General features: G+C 39.1%; 1 protein-coding gene across 2 annotated transcripts in view; it reads left to right on the top strand.

The window, feature by feature from the left end:
- atg4b.S (autophagy related 4B, cysteine peptidase S homeolog) overlaps positions 1 to 15516 on the top strand; it is a 24313-nt gene extending 8797 nt beyond the window's left edge. For both annotated transcript variants that reach the window (XM_041564968.1, XM_018265830.2), the window contains exons 4-13: positions 888 to 986; positions 1993 to 2091; positions 6048 to 6120; positions 7202 to 7281; positions 9000 to 9169; positions 9593 to 9671; positions 11069 to 11214; positions 11425 to 11481; positions 13677 to 13770; positions 14560 to 15516. In XM_041564968.1, the coding sequence (XP_041420902.1) occupies positions 926 to 986; positions 1993 to 2091; positions 6048 to 6120; positions 7202 to 7281; positions 9000 to 9169; positions 9593 to 9671; positions 11069 to 11214; positions 11425 to 11481; positions 13677 to 13770; positions 14560 to 14633 (933 nt within the window). In that variant the 5' untranslated portion in view covers positions 888 to 925 and the 3' untranslated portion in view covers positions 14634 to 15516. The remainder of the gene's footprint in view (positions 1 to 887; positions 987 to 1992; positions 2092 to 6047; positions 6121 to 7201; positions 7282 to 8999; positions 9170 to 9592; positions 9672 to 11068; positions 11215 to 11424; positions 11482 to 13676; positions 13771 to 14559) is intronic.

Raw genomic sequence — 15516 nt, 5'->3', positions numbered from 1 at the left:
AAACCTACACTACACCTGTATTGTAATCTCTGTCTCTGACACCTATCTTATTTACATCCCCAATGGGAGGGAGGGGTATGTAGTAAAGAGTGCAACGTTTGATACAGGTCTTGTCCTCTTCAGCATCTTTGCTATCTGGCAATTACTGGCCACCTGTTTAAAAGCAAATGTAAGCAATCATATTGGTTGCTATAGATTATTGCACCTTTTATTGCATATGGGGGTATGTCTTTGTTTCAGAATGATAACTGATGATCATTTTCAGCCATACTCTGTGTGGTAGTCCCATGAGGATTAGTTATGCTAATCAAATACTTATCGGATTCACCAATGGATCCATCCAAGTTTGTAGCTAAATTGTAAATGTCTAACATAATAGCAAGAACACTACTCTCTAACTCTGAGTTAGTCAGAGAACTTTAAGGGGGGGGGCACATGGGACATAACTATTCAGTGAGTTTGCAATTGATCCTTAGCATTCATCTTAGATTCAAAAGCAAACGGTGATCCATGTGGCCCTCCCGTCAAGTCACTGATTGGTTACTGCCTGGTAACGAATCTGTGGAAACCAAAAGAGCTGCAAAGCAGGAAGTAGTTTTCTGGCTATTATGTTAGACATCCAGTCACTCCAGCCTTTATACATTACATTTTTGGTTAACTAACTAACTATATTGTAAATGTTTTATTTTTCACAGTTTACCCAGTTTTTTTCTTTTTATACAATTCCTTTAATATGCTGATAAAATTAATACAATGAAAATAATAAAAAAAAAAGTCATAACAGTAAATGCTTTACAAATTATGCTTTTGATTTTTAAAATATTGTTTATAAAATATCCGGATATCTGCCTTGTGTGTAAGACTTTTGTGTATTGCCTTCTCCTCAGGGGGCACCGGGCCAACGTCTGACACGGGCTGGGGCTGTATGCTGCGCTGTGGGCAGATGATCTTTGCTCAAGCTTTGCTCTGCAGACATGTAGGAAGAGGTAAGATGTATTAAACTTGTGTTTTATTTGTTTTGAGTAGGGTGTTAATCCTGCTGGATACTGTAGTTCAGAGGAAGGTCTTGACCTGTCAGGTGGTGATAGTTTGGATATGCCAAAATGTATAATGTGATCCTGGGCCAGCATGGGATGTTGAACTAGCTCAGTGTTGCCCCATGTGCTGCTGGTACAGGGAGACCAGAATAAGCCTGGGAATTACTCCATGACCCCCAAATTAGCTTTACAATTAAGTTTGTGTGTGTATATAGGAGTAAGTGTATCATGATAACCCGCACTAATCAGCATTGTGACCCATTCTGACTCTGATTGCACAAGAACACCACTGTTAAAGGAACAATAACACCAAAAGTGTTTTAGAGTAATTAAAATATAATGTACTGTTGTCCTGCGCTGGTTAAAGTTCTGTTTTTTTCTTCTGAAACTAATACTATACTTTATATAAACAAGCTGCTGGGTGGCTGTGGGGACAGACATTCAAAGCTGAAAAAGGAGAAAAGGCACAGGATACACTGCAGATAACAGCTAAGCTCTGTAGTATACAATGGGATTCTGTAGTGCTTATCCGTTATCTACTATGTGTCCTGTACTTGAATGGCTGCCCAATTGGCTACACAGCAGCTTGTTTGTATAAACTATTGTAGAGTTTCTGAAGCAAACACCCCAGTTATACTAGTGCAGGGCAATACTACATTATTTATTCATTACTTAAAACTAAATTTTTTTGATGTTACTGTTCCTTTAAGACAGGAACTATTATTTTCTTCCAGGCTTTACTTATAGTGAACAGCATGAGGAAATGTTACCAAGGACTATGAAACATGGAGCTGCTTGTATCCGGCTGCTTTTCCCAGCTACAAAGCAATGCAGAAAATACCCTGCCATTGACAATACTGAAAAGAGAGAAGACCAAAAGAAACCTTTAAATTTAAAATTATTTTAGTGCTTCACAAACTATTTTTTTTTTTTTTTTTAATTTGTTTACTTTCAGACTGGAGATGGGACAAACAGAAACCTCAAGGAGAATATCTAAACATCCTCACAGCTTTTGTGGACAAAAAAGATAGTTATTATTCCATCCACCAAATTGGTAAGCGTTTCACTGCATGCAAATTCACAGATATTGTAAGATTAGCAGGAGATAAATGTTTTGTGTATGGCAATATATACCTACATAAATATATGTAAAGGAATCTGTATAAGAACTGGGCTTAAAGAAATACTGGTTTATTTTAATTAGTATGAAAAATGGTATATGTTTAAAGTGACCATAGGCGAATGCCTGACCCATTCTTAGCTTGCAGTAGCAAGAAGACCTTACCGAATGCCAAAAATAATGTGTTTGCCAGAGGTCGAAAAGGCAACGGAAATGTTAATGATAGATATGGGGAAGAGTCATACAGGATTGCACTGCTACTCTGCATAGGGTGTTCATGGCAATAATCCATTCCACTGAATCCACTATTTGGGATTCGGCCGAATCCCCGAATCTTTGAAAGATTCGGCCAGAAAAGGAAAAAGTGACAGTCGCGTGATTTCCCTACCCGCCCCTAATTTACATATGCAAATTAAAATTCAGATTCTGCCGGGCACAAGGATTCGGCTGAATCCTGCTGAAAAAGGCTGAATCCTGGATTCGGTGCATCCCTAACCACAATACATTCACTTGTGTGACGGCTATAAAAGCATGCTTATAGACATGACAAATAAGTTACCCTTTAGATGTGTGGTTTACCATTAAAAGTTGTATATATCTGTAAATAATATTGCTGTGCAAGAAAAGTGAAGACCTAGCTAACATTACTAATTCATTCACCAATATGTATGGAAATGTTGCAGAAAGGGGGATTGTTTTTATTACTAAATGGCACTGTGTACATTGTGAATAATTCATTCTACCATTTAAAATGTTATTCTTAAACCAATTCATGTATCTATTAAGTTGTAACATTGGTGTATAGGCAGCCATTTCAGGTGCCCGATCCTGTGCTTTCAGAAAGAGCCAGCACTTGGAGCTGCTTTTAGAGTGCTATTCTCATATCTAGGGAGCGTTTCAGGTGTCAGGGAGCTTTTCAGATGTCGGGGACTTATCAAGTTGCTTTTCCATTGTTCTGTTGATACACTGCTGGAGGGAATGAGATATCACTAAAATTTGCAGTGCACCAGTAAAGAGTGAATAAAGTGTATCAGAGCACAAGTCACATGATTAAGGGTACTTGGAAAAGTAAGAAAATGGCTAGCCTCACACCAGATTTCAAATTATTCAAAATCTGTTTGTTCTTTTGAAAAACAGATTTCAATGCAGGATTCTACTGGAGGAGTGAGATTAACTAATGCTTTTTGTAAAAAAAAAGCAAAAAAAAAAAAGCATGTTTCCTGTGACAGAATCCCTCTACACCGAGTAGTTAAAGGAAAACTATACCCCCAAAATGAATACTTAAGCAACAGATAGTTTATATCAAATTGAATGACATATTAAAGAATCTTACCAAACTGGAATATATATTTATATAAATATTGCCCTTTTACATCTCTTGCCTTGAACCACCATTTCGTGACTGTATCTGTGCTGCCTCAGAGATCACCTGACCAGAAATACTACAACACTAACTGTAACAGGAAGAAGTGAGGAAGCAAAAGGCAGAACTCTGTCTGTTAATTGGCTCATGTGACCTTACATGTGGTTTGTATGTGTGCACAGTGAATCTTACGATCTCAGGGGGCGGCCCTTATTTTTTAAAATGGCAATTTTCTATTTATGATTACCCAATGGCACATACTACTAAAAAAGTATATTATTATGATAATGGTTCATTTACACAAAGCAAGGTTTTACACATGAGCTGCTTTACTCAGTATCTTTTAACAGAGACCTACATTGTTTGGGGGGTATAGTTTTCCTTTAAGTGAAGAAATTATTATATATTTTTTTTCAATAGAGACTTGAAAAAACTAATGAGAAGACACTTTACTTTCAGGCAGTGTCCTTTACAATACCTCATGTGCAATGTAAACCATGTACAGTTGTGTTCAGAATACTAGCATTGTGTTTAAAAAAGTAAATAAAGCTCAAAATCCTTATAATAGCTTTTATTTCCATATACACAAATGCATAGAGAACACTGCACATTCTATTCTAAATCAAAACATGAAGAAAAATGTCACATTTTTGTTATTCCTTTACAGAAAATGAAGAAAACGCAATATTAGGCTGACAATATAGTCTGCTTTCTTCTGAAACATTCACTGTATAAACAAGATTTTGTTTTTTCTTTAAAGGAACAGTAACACCAAAAAATGAGTGTTTTAAATTCAATAAAATATAATTTGCTGTTGCCCTGCAGTGGTAGAATTAAAGTGTTTGCTTCAGAAACAGTACTATAGTTTATATAAACAAGCTGATGTGTAGCAATGGGAGCAGCCATTCAAGCACAAGATACACAGTAGATAACAGATAAGTTCTGAAGAATCTCATTGTATACTACAGAACTTATCTGTTATCTGCAGGGTATCTTGTGCATTTTTTCCTTTTTCCAGCTTGAATAGCTGTCGCCATGGCTACATAGCAACTTGTTTATATAAACTATAGTAGAGCTTCTTAAAGTTAAATACACCAGAAGAACCATTGCAGCACAACGCTACATTATATTTTCATTACTTTTAAAACACTTTTTTCATTTTTTGGTGTTAGTGTTCCTTTAAATCACTGAATATTTAGTTATATAACCATTGTTTCTGAGAACTGCTGCACATCTATGTTGCATGGAGTCAACCAACTTCTGTTACTTTCCACAATTCTTCTGCATTTCTTGGTTTTGATTCAGGAACAGCATTTTTCATGTCACCCCTCAAGTGTAAAGTCTGGGGATTAGACTGGCCACTCCATAACGTCAATCTTGTTGGTCTGGAACCAAGATGTTGCACGTTTACTGTTGTGTTTAGGGTCATTGTCTTGTTGAAACACACATTTCAAGAGCATTTCCTCTTTGGCATAAGGCAACATGACTTATTCAAATATTTTGATTTATTGAAACTGTTCCATAATCCCTGGTATGTGATAAATAGGCCCAACACCATAGTATGAGAAACATCCCCATATCATGATACTTGTGCCACCATGTTTCACCGTCTTCACTCTGTACTGAAGCTTGAATTCAGTGTTTGGTGGTCGTCTGACAAACTGTCTGCAGCCCATAAACCCAAAAATAACAATCTTGCTTCAATCAGTCCACAAAATGTTGCGCCAGTCCGTGTTCTTTGGCAAATTGTAAGCTCTTCAACAATGGGACTTTGCTGGGGCTTATTGCTGGTAGCTTGGCTTCACATAGGTGTCTTCTAATTGTAACATTACTCACAGATTGCTTTAGACCTCCTAAGCTGATGATTAGCTGAGTCTTTGCCATCTTGGCTATTCTTCTATCCATTCAAATGGTAGTTTTCTGTCGTCTTCCATGTCTTTCAGGTTTTGGTTGCCATTTTAAAGCATTTGAGATCATTTTAGCTGAGCAGCCTATCATTTTCTACACTTCTTTATATGTTCAACTTTTTAATCAAAGTATGCTGTTCTTCCAAACAATGTCTGGAAAGAGCCATTTTTCTCAGATTTTCAGAGAGAAATGCACTATAACCAGCAGCACAACATTTGCTCCTTCCTTCCTTAAATAAGGGCCGTAATTGACGCCTGTTTTATCACAGAATGAATGAGCTCACTAATAGAACTCCACACTGCTATTATTTGGAACAAGCGATTATTATTTTGAACACTGCTATTATTTGGAACAAGCCTCAATTAATGATTCAGTGACATAGAATTAGCAGCATGTCATGACTGTTGGGTCTGTTGGTTTTCTATTACTCTACTACACCTACTAGTAAATTATTTGCAGTGTAAAAATACAATTTCTGCCAAAAACATTGATAAATTAGTGATGCCGGACTGCTATTATTCTGAACACAACTGTATATCTCTATACCTGGCCTGTTATGTAATTTAGTTTGAGTATTTCCATGTGGATGCATTTAAAATATGTAATTTTGTTTTTGCAGCACAAATGGGAGTTGGAGAAGGAAAATACATTGGCCAGTGGTATGGTCCAAACACAGTGGCACAAGTCCTGAGGTATGTGAGAAAATAACGGGAGCTGTGAAATCTATTTCTGCCCAAAGAATTGCACTCTGAGATACTGAGTTAGTTACTATAATGTGGCATAGTGACAATTTCAGGCACTATGAACGCTGAGATTTTTAACCATCTGCATTGAGTTGCATCATTCTCTGGAAATGTAGCATTCGGGTGTTCCATAATCAAGGTGCAAGTCATTCATTTGCAAAGAACTTCTTCTGGTTGTTTCAGTGCTTTGGCAATATATTTTTTGGCTACTTGACACATAACTGTCCAAGATTATCCCATGTACCATAGCTCTTAGAGAGATGATAATTCAGAATCCATTTCTACACTCATCCTATTTCGCCCAAACACATTTGCAAATGCTTTGAGTAAATAGCAGGGAAAAAGTAGAATATAATGCTGGAATATAAAAGTGGCAGGTTTGGTTATTGTATAAGATTTTTACCCATATTTATATACAGTATGACTACATGTAATGTTTCAGTACACTTAGGGGCAGATTTACATATGGTCGAATATCGAGGGTTAATTAACCCTCGATATTCGACTGCCGAATGTAAATTCTTCGACTTCAAATATCGAAGGATTTTCGTTCGATTTCGTTCGATCGAACGAAAAATCATTCGATCGAACGATTAAATCGTTCGATTCGAAGGATTTTAATCCCTCGACCAAACGATTTTTCTTCGACCAAAAAATTGCTAGGAAGCCTATGGGGACCTTCCCCATAGGCTAACATTGCACCTTGGTAGGTTTTAGGTGGCGAAGTAGGGGGTAGAAGTTTTTTTTAAAGAGACGGTACTTCGATTATCGAATGGTCGAATATTCAACAATTTTTAGTTTGAATTGTTCGAGTCGTAGTGGATGGTCGAAGTAGCCAAAAAAAACATTCAAAATTCAAAGTTTTTTTGTTTTTTTTTTAATTCTATTCACTCGAGCTAAGTAAATGGGCCCCTTAATGTTACACTATAAAACAGATACCGAAGTCAAAATGAAAGAAAAGACTGACCTCTATGTGGGCTTTGCTCATGTCACATCTTAAAAGTTTTCTCCTTTTGTCCTCTTTCTTAAGGAAACTTGCAGCCTTTGACCATTGGAGCTCTATTGCTGTTCATATAGCTATGGATAACACAGTCGTGATAGATGAGATACGTAAGTGAATGGAAAGAGGTAATATAGCAATTTTGTCCACCCTTGGGCAGAGCTGTTTCTGTGAGAATCCTCATTTAAATGTTAATTCATTTCAATCATCAGTGTATTTTTCTGCAGCACATGACGGAGCTAGTAGTGCTGATCTGTTACTGCCTAGAGAGAATACTGCCATCAGTCTTGTGATGTCATTAACATCATGTAATATATCTCATGCAATAGTCTGATATCCTTAGTATGGTTACATTTTTTTGTCAAAGTTACAAAGGCTTTGGAAATATAGACCTGCACAGAGTACTGGAAATCGGATTGCTAGTACATGTAGCTAGAGTCCTGCAGCGGGTCGGGCACCTGCGGGTTACCCACAAAAACCTGCGGTACCTTGCCGGTAGAAGTTCCAGGTGTGGGTATAGACGCAGGTCGGCGTTTTGCGGGTCGGGCCCTTTTTTTCTGGTCATGCCTACTTCCGATGATGTCACGTCCGGGTTACAATGACAGCACTTCCTGATTCTTGATGGTCAGCAGGTCCAGGTTGCGGCTAAGGTACTTGCGGGTCCAAGCAGGTAAGAATGCGGATTGCAGGTACGGGTTCCAAAAAATGGACCCGCGCAGGACTCTACCTCAAGCAATTGGCTTTTGGGGCCCCACAGTAACCTAACTGGCTAAGGTGCTCCATCGGGAATCTGGTCTATATTTTTGGAATATGCTAGTCTTGTAAATTCTAAAATTTACATAAAATGTGTTCAATGGGGCATCCTGTCATATAATAACAGATCAGATGTTTGTATTTGCTGCGGAGATATCATTGTTTATACAGTTATAGTTGTGCTTGGAATTTAAACCTTATTATCACACTGCATTACAGCACTTTAAGAACCTAAGTACATATTGGGATTTCAGTACCTCTGCATGTGTTAACCACAATCAATTTTGGTTTGTTGGGGTAGTATCTTTGGTGTTGGATAGAGGGCCATCTATCTGTTTGTTGATGATGAAATGGGCTATTTAAGACAGCGGTCCCCAAACCTTTTTTGGGATGGGGGGAGGGTTGGAGGAGGGGATGGGGCATCAGGAGGGGTTGGCATCCAATTCTGGTGTGCTGCGTTCAATATGGCGTGCCGGCGTCCAATTCAGAGCGCAGCATTAACTGACTGTCAGCGGCCTGGCGGTTGGGGACTCTGGCTTAAGAGTAGTAGCACATACCAAAGAAAAAAATAGTTCTAATTGTGTTTGTTAATATCTATACAGGTGTGGGACCTGTTATCCAGAATACTTGGAACCTGGGGCTTTCCGGATAATGGATCTTTCTGCAATTTGGATCTTCATACCTTAAGTGTACTAGAAAATCATGTAAACATCAAATAAACCCAATAGGATAGTTTTGTCTCCAATAAGGATTCATTATATCTTAGATGGGATCAAGTACAAAATTTGGATTATTTGGCTAAAATGGAGTCTATGGGAGACAACAATTCTGTAATTCTGAGCTTTCTGGATAATGGGTTTCCAGATAACAGATCCCATACCCGCATTTGTTTCTATAGTATGATGCTAAATCTTAACAGCAAGTACTAACAGATGCTGGAGAGATCTGCACTTTGTCTACAAACAGCGTTATGTGCCCTTGCCTGAAGGAGCGGTTGAAGTGCAAGGCTCACTATAAGTGGGCAGGCAGCTATAAGAGCTGTATGAATCATAGAAGAATATTTTTATTTCTCCAGGTAGATTATGCAGGGCTGGAAATGGTGAAAACTCTGATGCTGGGACCGTTTGTAATGGCTATACCGGGGCTTCTGACCCCAGCTGTGCTCTATGGAAGCCTCTTGTGCTGCTCATACCTCTTCGGCTGGGACTAAGTGAAATCAATGAAGCCTATATTGAAACACTTAAGGTACACTAATAAAAGTTTTCTTTTAAAAAATCCCATAGGGTTGAATTGCAAACCTAGAATCTAAATTGCACCAATGCAATAGTGCCAACAAATCAGAGGTTTGCTTTTATTGTTCTGACTTGTAAATGTCCTAAAGCTAATTGCTGATTGGATGGTATTGGCACTTGCCCAGAGAGAGAACGATGACCTTTTCAGAGAAATTGCTCCACAAAATGTCACTAGTCTATGATTTATGTATTTTTCAGTTGATCTCTGGTTTCTATAGAATGTTTGATTTGTTACAGTCTTAAGAATGAAAACCTTACATTTTGTTATGCTGGAATGTGTCTGAATAGTATAGGGAGAAATGCAGCCTATTTTTTGTTACAACTTTTTCTTTAGGGAAAAAATGTCTTCTAATTTATGTCTTTGCCCACCTCGCAGCACTGCTTTATGGTACCTCAATCCCTGGGGGTTATTGGAGGTCGACCCAACAGTGCTCATTACTTCATAGGATATGTAGGTAAGGGTGATCTGCCACTAACAACAACAACTCACCTCTATGTTCCTTTCACCACATTATCAGTACTATGAATACTGATATTGGCCGAAAGATATGAATGAATACATGTCCATACCTGTAAGGTGCTCCCCAACTGTCTGCCGGCTTGTAGGGGCAGTAGACACACCAAATGTAGCCCCAGGGATTTTAGTTTGGCTTTTGCTACATTTGGTGAGCCCTAGAGCATCATCCCTGGAATAGAACAACCTTTTAGGGCAGAGACACGCTCAGATTCAGGGAGATTAGTCGCCCAGCGACAAATCTCCTGTTCTTCGGGGCAATTTATCTCCCCGAACTGCCTCCCGCCGGCTAGATTGTAAATAGCCGGCGGAATGGCAATTGGTGTGCTTAGTTTTCCAAAGTTGCCTCAGGAAACTTCGGGCGACTTCGGAAAACGAATCGCTCCAAGTGCCACCCCGCCGGTGACTTACTGTCTTGCCGGTAGGAGGCAGTTTGGGAAAATCTGAGCTTGTGTCTCTGCCCTTCGGTTTCCCCGAAATCGAAATGCCTTCCCCCTGCTATAATGAGAAAAGGCTAGCGCAATGGCACGGCTCTTCAATTTCTGAAGTTGCCCTAAGTTGCCTCACGAAGAAACTTTGGGTGACTTCGGAAACTGAAGCGTCGCGAGTGCATTGCCACAGGCGATGTTTTTCATTTTAGCGGGAGGAAGGCAGTTCGGGGGCAGATTGTGGCCCCGAAGAAGAGGCGATTAATTGCCAGGCGACTAAATCTTCCCGAATGTGCCCCTGCCCTTAGACAAACTGTATCTGCTACTTCCTAGCTCAGTGATAATTTTTCTCATGTGATGGAGGTCACCATAGATTTGCAAGATTTGCTTTCCTTTTCTACTCTCTGTGCTTGGTTATAATAGAACAGTTTAAAGGAAGCCTAGAACTGAGACAGAGCTCTTTGTAGTTCATTTTTATATAGATTAAGCAGGTGGCTGTACTGGAGCAATATAAAAGAAATCCAGAAGGCCAAGGATAATATATCACTGTTCTCTGGAGCCATCAACCCCCATAGTACATATCACTAAAGGGGAATCCCTGAATAAGGTAGTACTTATTGTTAATATGTACAATCATAGTGAAGACAGACATGAAATGGAAAAGGATAATTGGAGCAGACTACTTAATGAAGTTGTTTGTGTTACTTGGAATATACCAACCCTGTAACATATCTAGCATTTCTCTGGATGCTACGGAATCTCTGGTTTCTAATTTTGCTATGTTTTTGAGATCCCTGTTACACTGAATCAAAATCCCAAGTTTCAAATTTAGGTTTTGGTGAGAATGTGATTGAAATAGTGGGGAAAAAAAAGTTTACTTTATAGACTACAATGTTTAGCTGTCTTTTAGGGGATGAGCTGATCTACCTGGACCCCCACACTACACAGCCGGCAGTGGAGCCCAGTGACTGCAGTTTTATAGAAGACGAGAGCTTCCACTGTCCGCACCCTCCATGTCGAATGCATGTGTCAGAGATTGACCCTTCTATTGCTGTGGTGAGTAACCGGAGACCAAGAGCAGTAATAGTTGAAAGCGAACATCCTTGTGCAGAAACATTGTATTCTTGTTTGTGCCATGTACAGAACTATAAATATCTATTGACATATTACTCTTTTTTTTTCCAAAAAACACAAATACAAGATTATGCTTCAGTAGTAGGTGAGAAACAAATCTGTAGCATTTAAGCATATTTTTTTTCTTCCCAGGGCTTTTTCTGTAGATCTCAAGAAGACTTTGAGGACTGGTGCCAACAAATCAAAAAGGTTGGTTCAAATTTAGAAAACATATTTGTGCCCAAAACGGTGTATTGTGAGCTTACATATTTTGGCCAAAGTGTGGAACCAACACCTCATTATTTGTAATAATTATTTTTAAAGGCAAACCATGCGCTGGCAATCTTCTTATTGCTTAAATATGTTTGTATATTTTTACTTTGTTATAGATACCTTTCAAAGGGTTGGTTTACTTTTTAAATAACATTTAGTATATCATAGAATAGCCAATTCTAAACTAGTTTTCCATTTGTCTTTTTTTTTTTTTATATAGTTTTTGAATAGTGATGGGCGAATCTGACCCATTTTGCTTCTCCAAAAACTTGCCAAAATGCATTGAAGTCAAAAAATTGTGACTATTTTTTTCACCCATTTGCGTAATTTTTGTGGCAAACTCCGAAAAAATTAGCGAAACGCATGGAAGTCAATGGGCATCCATATTATTTTGACACAAGCGACTTTTATCCGAATGCATTAAATTCAATGGGCGTTCGAATCATTTTGAAGCGCAACCTATTTTGTCCAAATGCATTAAAATCAATGGGTGTCTGAATCATTTTGACGTGCAACAATTTTGATGAGCAACAATTTTTTTCTTGCATCAAATTTCACCATGGCAGTTTTGTGAAAAGCTTTGCAGTCGGTTAAATTCCGGAATTCGCTGCAAATCCATGCCTGGCGAATAAATTCGGCCATCCCTGAAAATGAACCATTGGTTGCAGTAAAGATTGTAATTGTTACATCTATGGCCACCCTTAAACTGGCCACATTCCGATCATACGAATCAATGTACCATCGGACTTTCCCATCTCGCGACCTGCCACTAACCATTCAGATCAAAGTCTTACCATTCAGACCAAATAAAGTAGTAAAAGAACAGATCAGCCGATGTTCAATCGTACGTTAGACAAAGCTAGGGACAGTCTCCCACTGAAAATCGTACGATCGGCAATACACGCAGAGATATTATCGGCAGCCAACAGAAATTTTCTAACCTGTCCGATCGACCAAACGACCGATCTCCACCGAAAAATGTCTGGACTCTCCACACACATTCCAAAAATCGTACGTATCCTCGATTTGTACGATGAGATCTTTGCGTCTATGGCCAGCTTAAGGCTAAGGATCAGATCTTAATGGTGGGCTCCATACACAGGCCAATAAGCTGCTGACTTGGCTGAAGGGACTGAATTGCAATTTATATTGGCCGGTGTATGAGCAGCTTGTATCCTTTCTTAACCAAGATGAATCCTCACAAGAGATCTACTCAGATATCCAGTTTTTATTTTTACACTGAACTGTTCATTTAATAGGAGTCCATGCCTTAAAATGTGCTTTTCTTGTGATGTCAGTTGCATTTGCTTCCTTTGATGGCAATCTTAACTGCAGCAGCCAAGGGGCTGCACTTCTTCTGCCTGTTAAACTGGCCATAGACGCAAAGATCTGTTCTTTTCTACTTTATTTGATCGGAATCGTTAATGGCAGGTCGGGAGATGGGGGAAGTCCAATCGATCTTTGCATCTATGGCCAGCTTTAGGCAAGGCTACAATGTCATCTGTAGTTACACTAATTAATGTTTATCAGACAAGTGTTTGGCTGTGTTGACAGGCAGACTTTTGCACCTGTAACATTTTATTTCCTCAGTTATCACTATGCAGTCATTAATAAAAACTGCTGACATTAGTTCTTCAGACAGGGGGCACTGCAGCTGCAATGCATTTCTAAGACCTTCCAGTTTGGTTTCAACATTGCACTAAAGTGTCCATTCAGTTAATCCATTAACCATTTAGAGCACAATGGACTTCAAGGGGAGAATGGAGCTCCGTGTATGAACTTTGAGCAGTCAAAGGAAATCTGCAGGCACCCCTTAGTGGGCTTTGCCAGGCCTGGGATGGGATTCAAAACAAAACAGGACCTGGCATTTCAAGTACACAGAGGCCAAAACAGACCCAATAAATAGCAACTGCCAATGACATTTGCCAGAATCCACAAGTTACAAGTCGCAGACTTGGTTTGCCGACGTCAAGTGGCTGTCGTAGCATTTATGTTTTAGGACTGTGGCATGTTTTAGTACTTAAACCCTAAGGAAGCCTTCACAAAAGACCTTACAAGTGATATTACCTTAAGAACTAACATTAGTTCCTTTGCTTTTATTGTTCTGTACACTGTAACTCTTCTTTTCACAGCTGTCTCTTTCTGGAGGAGCCCTGCCAATGTTTGAAGTGGTAGATCAGTTACCTTTACATTTGTCCAATCCAGATGTGCTGAACCTCACACCAGGTAATTCATTTTTACTGTGGCATCTCCTCCAGAAAATAGTTATACATTTACATTTTATTTGGACATTGTTTTCTTTGAAGCAGACTCCTTTTTTTTTATTAGGGTACTGGCACAGAGGGAGATTTGTCATCCACATTTAAAGCTACCACAGGCCACATATCACCCTGAACTCCCCGATACTCCACTTAGGTGAATTTGCAATGGGAAAATTTATGCAGAGCTTTATTTTCTGAAGTCAACTCGCAAGGAAAAGAAGCACCGCATATATTTTCTAACCAGCAATTTACTTTATTGCCAGTGGGAATGCATTTCGGGGACATTAATCGTCTACAGTAGTGCAAATTTAAATGTGAGAGACAAATCTCCCATCTGCCAGTACCCGTAGTGTATTTGCTTATGTTCCATTGACAATTATTTCAATTTTTTCTTTTATGTATAAATAAGTACATACCCATCCAGTCTCCGGTCCTACAAATTAAAGGAAAATGACACGCGGGAGTTGTCACCCGCGGTAAATCTGCTCTACTGCATGTGACAAAATGTTCCTCCTTTCCACCAGCTGCAGTGTAAATTGTTGATGGAAAGGCATACATGTTTCCTGGTCCCACCAAAGAAAGGGACACTACTTGGCCACTGATGTTTTTATGCCAACTTGCCCTCATGGGCGCTGACAATATGCTACAGACAAAAAGCCATGTGTGTTAATGCCCTTCATAATTTGCTCTATGGTGTGTTTTATGTTCATTTACCTTTAACGGATTCCTTCTAACCTTCATACTTTGCCTTTAGATTCATCAGATGCCGACAGACTTGACAGGTTCTTTGATTCTGAAGATGAAGAATTTGAAATTTTATCACTATGAGAAGAATAAAATTACAGAAGGATTAAGAATGTGCATTATTTTCCACAGCAAGGCAATTAACTGAGCAGGCACCACTATGGACTAAAGACTGCTGGATACTTACACAGTTCCCTGCTCGTGGGGTTGATGAGGAGTTCTCCAGTTATAGATACTTCTGCTGCATTGAGAAAATGCGACCTGTGTTTTGGCCCCTTCAGCTATCTGTCCTGGATCGAGCTGGGACATCAAATAAAGTCATGCTTTTGTTCTGTTACACTGTTACATTCCATAGATAGGAAACACCACTGCTTACATCAATAATTTGTGACAAGAGCTGGAAAAAATACACCAGGGATCAGCATTAGGATATGCCAGGAGAATCGGGGGAGGAGGCTTCTTTTAGATGTGTAAAAGTGTGTGAACAATAACGCATGTGTTTTGCAGGGCTGTTAAGACATATGGCACAAATGATGCACTCGGAATAAAAGAGAGCCCAGGATGGCCTCTCTATTGGTAATGGCAGGTGTGGAAACTCCTGAGATATCAGTGTGTTGTTATTGTAAAGTCATGTTTTACAGATGGGCCAACAAGCAGTTGTGTTGCCCTGGTGTCCCCTATGACCGTGCAAGTTTATGTAGGCATACTGGAATTGTACACATTGTTTACAAATGCTTTCACTTCTTTTTTTAAGTGCAAGTCCCCCAAATACATTAAAGACAAGGATGCATTTGTTTTGCGTTTCCTCTCTTGAAAGCAGCACTAAGTGATGAAGTGGATGCCAAATTAACCACCGAGTATGTTTTCAGATAAACATGGTGTTCAGCAAAACAGCGCTGTGATTTTATTTACTCTTGACTTAAAAATGTTTTCTCTTTACTGACTCAATAAAAGCAAGTCATCAAGT

This window comes from Xenopus laevis, chromosome 5S, assembly GCF_017654675.1.
Source record: "Xenopus laevis strain J_2021 chromosome 5S, Xenopus_laevis_v10.1, whole genome shotgun sequence".
Lineage (NCBI taxonomy): Eukaryota > Metazoa > Chordata > Amphibia > Anura > Pipidae > Xenopus > Xenopus laevis.
The sequence above is the reverse complement of the archived record's forward strand: the minus strand, read 5'-3'. Positions and strand labels throughout refer to the sequence as shown.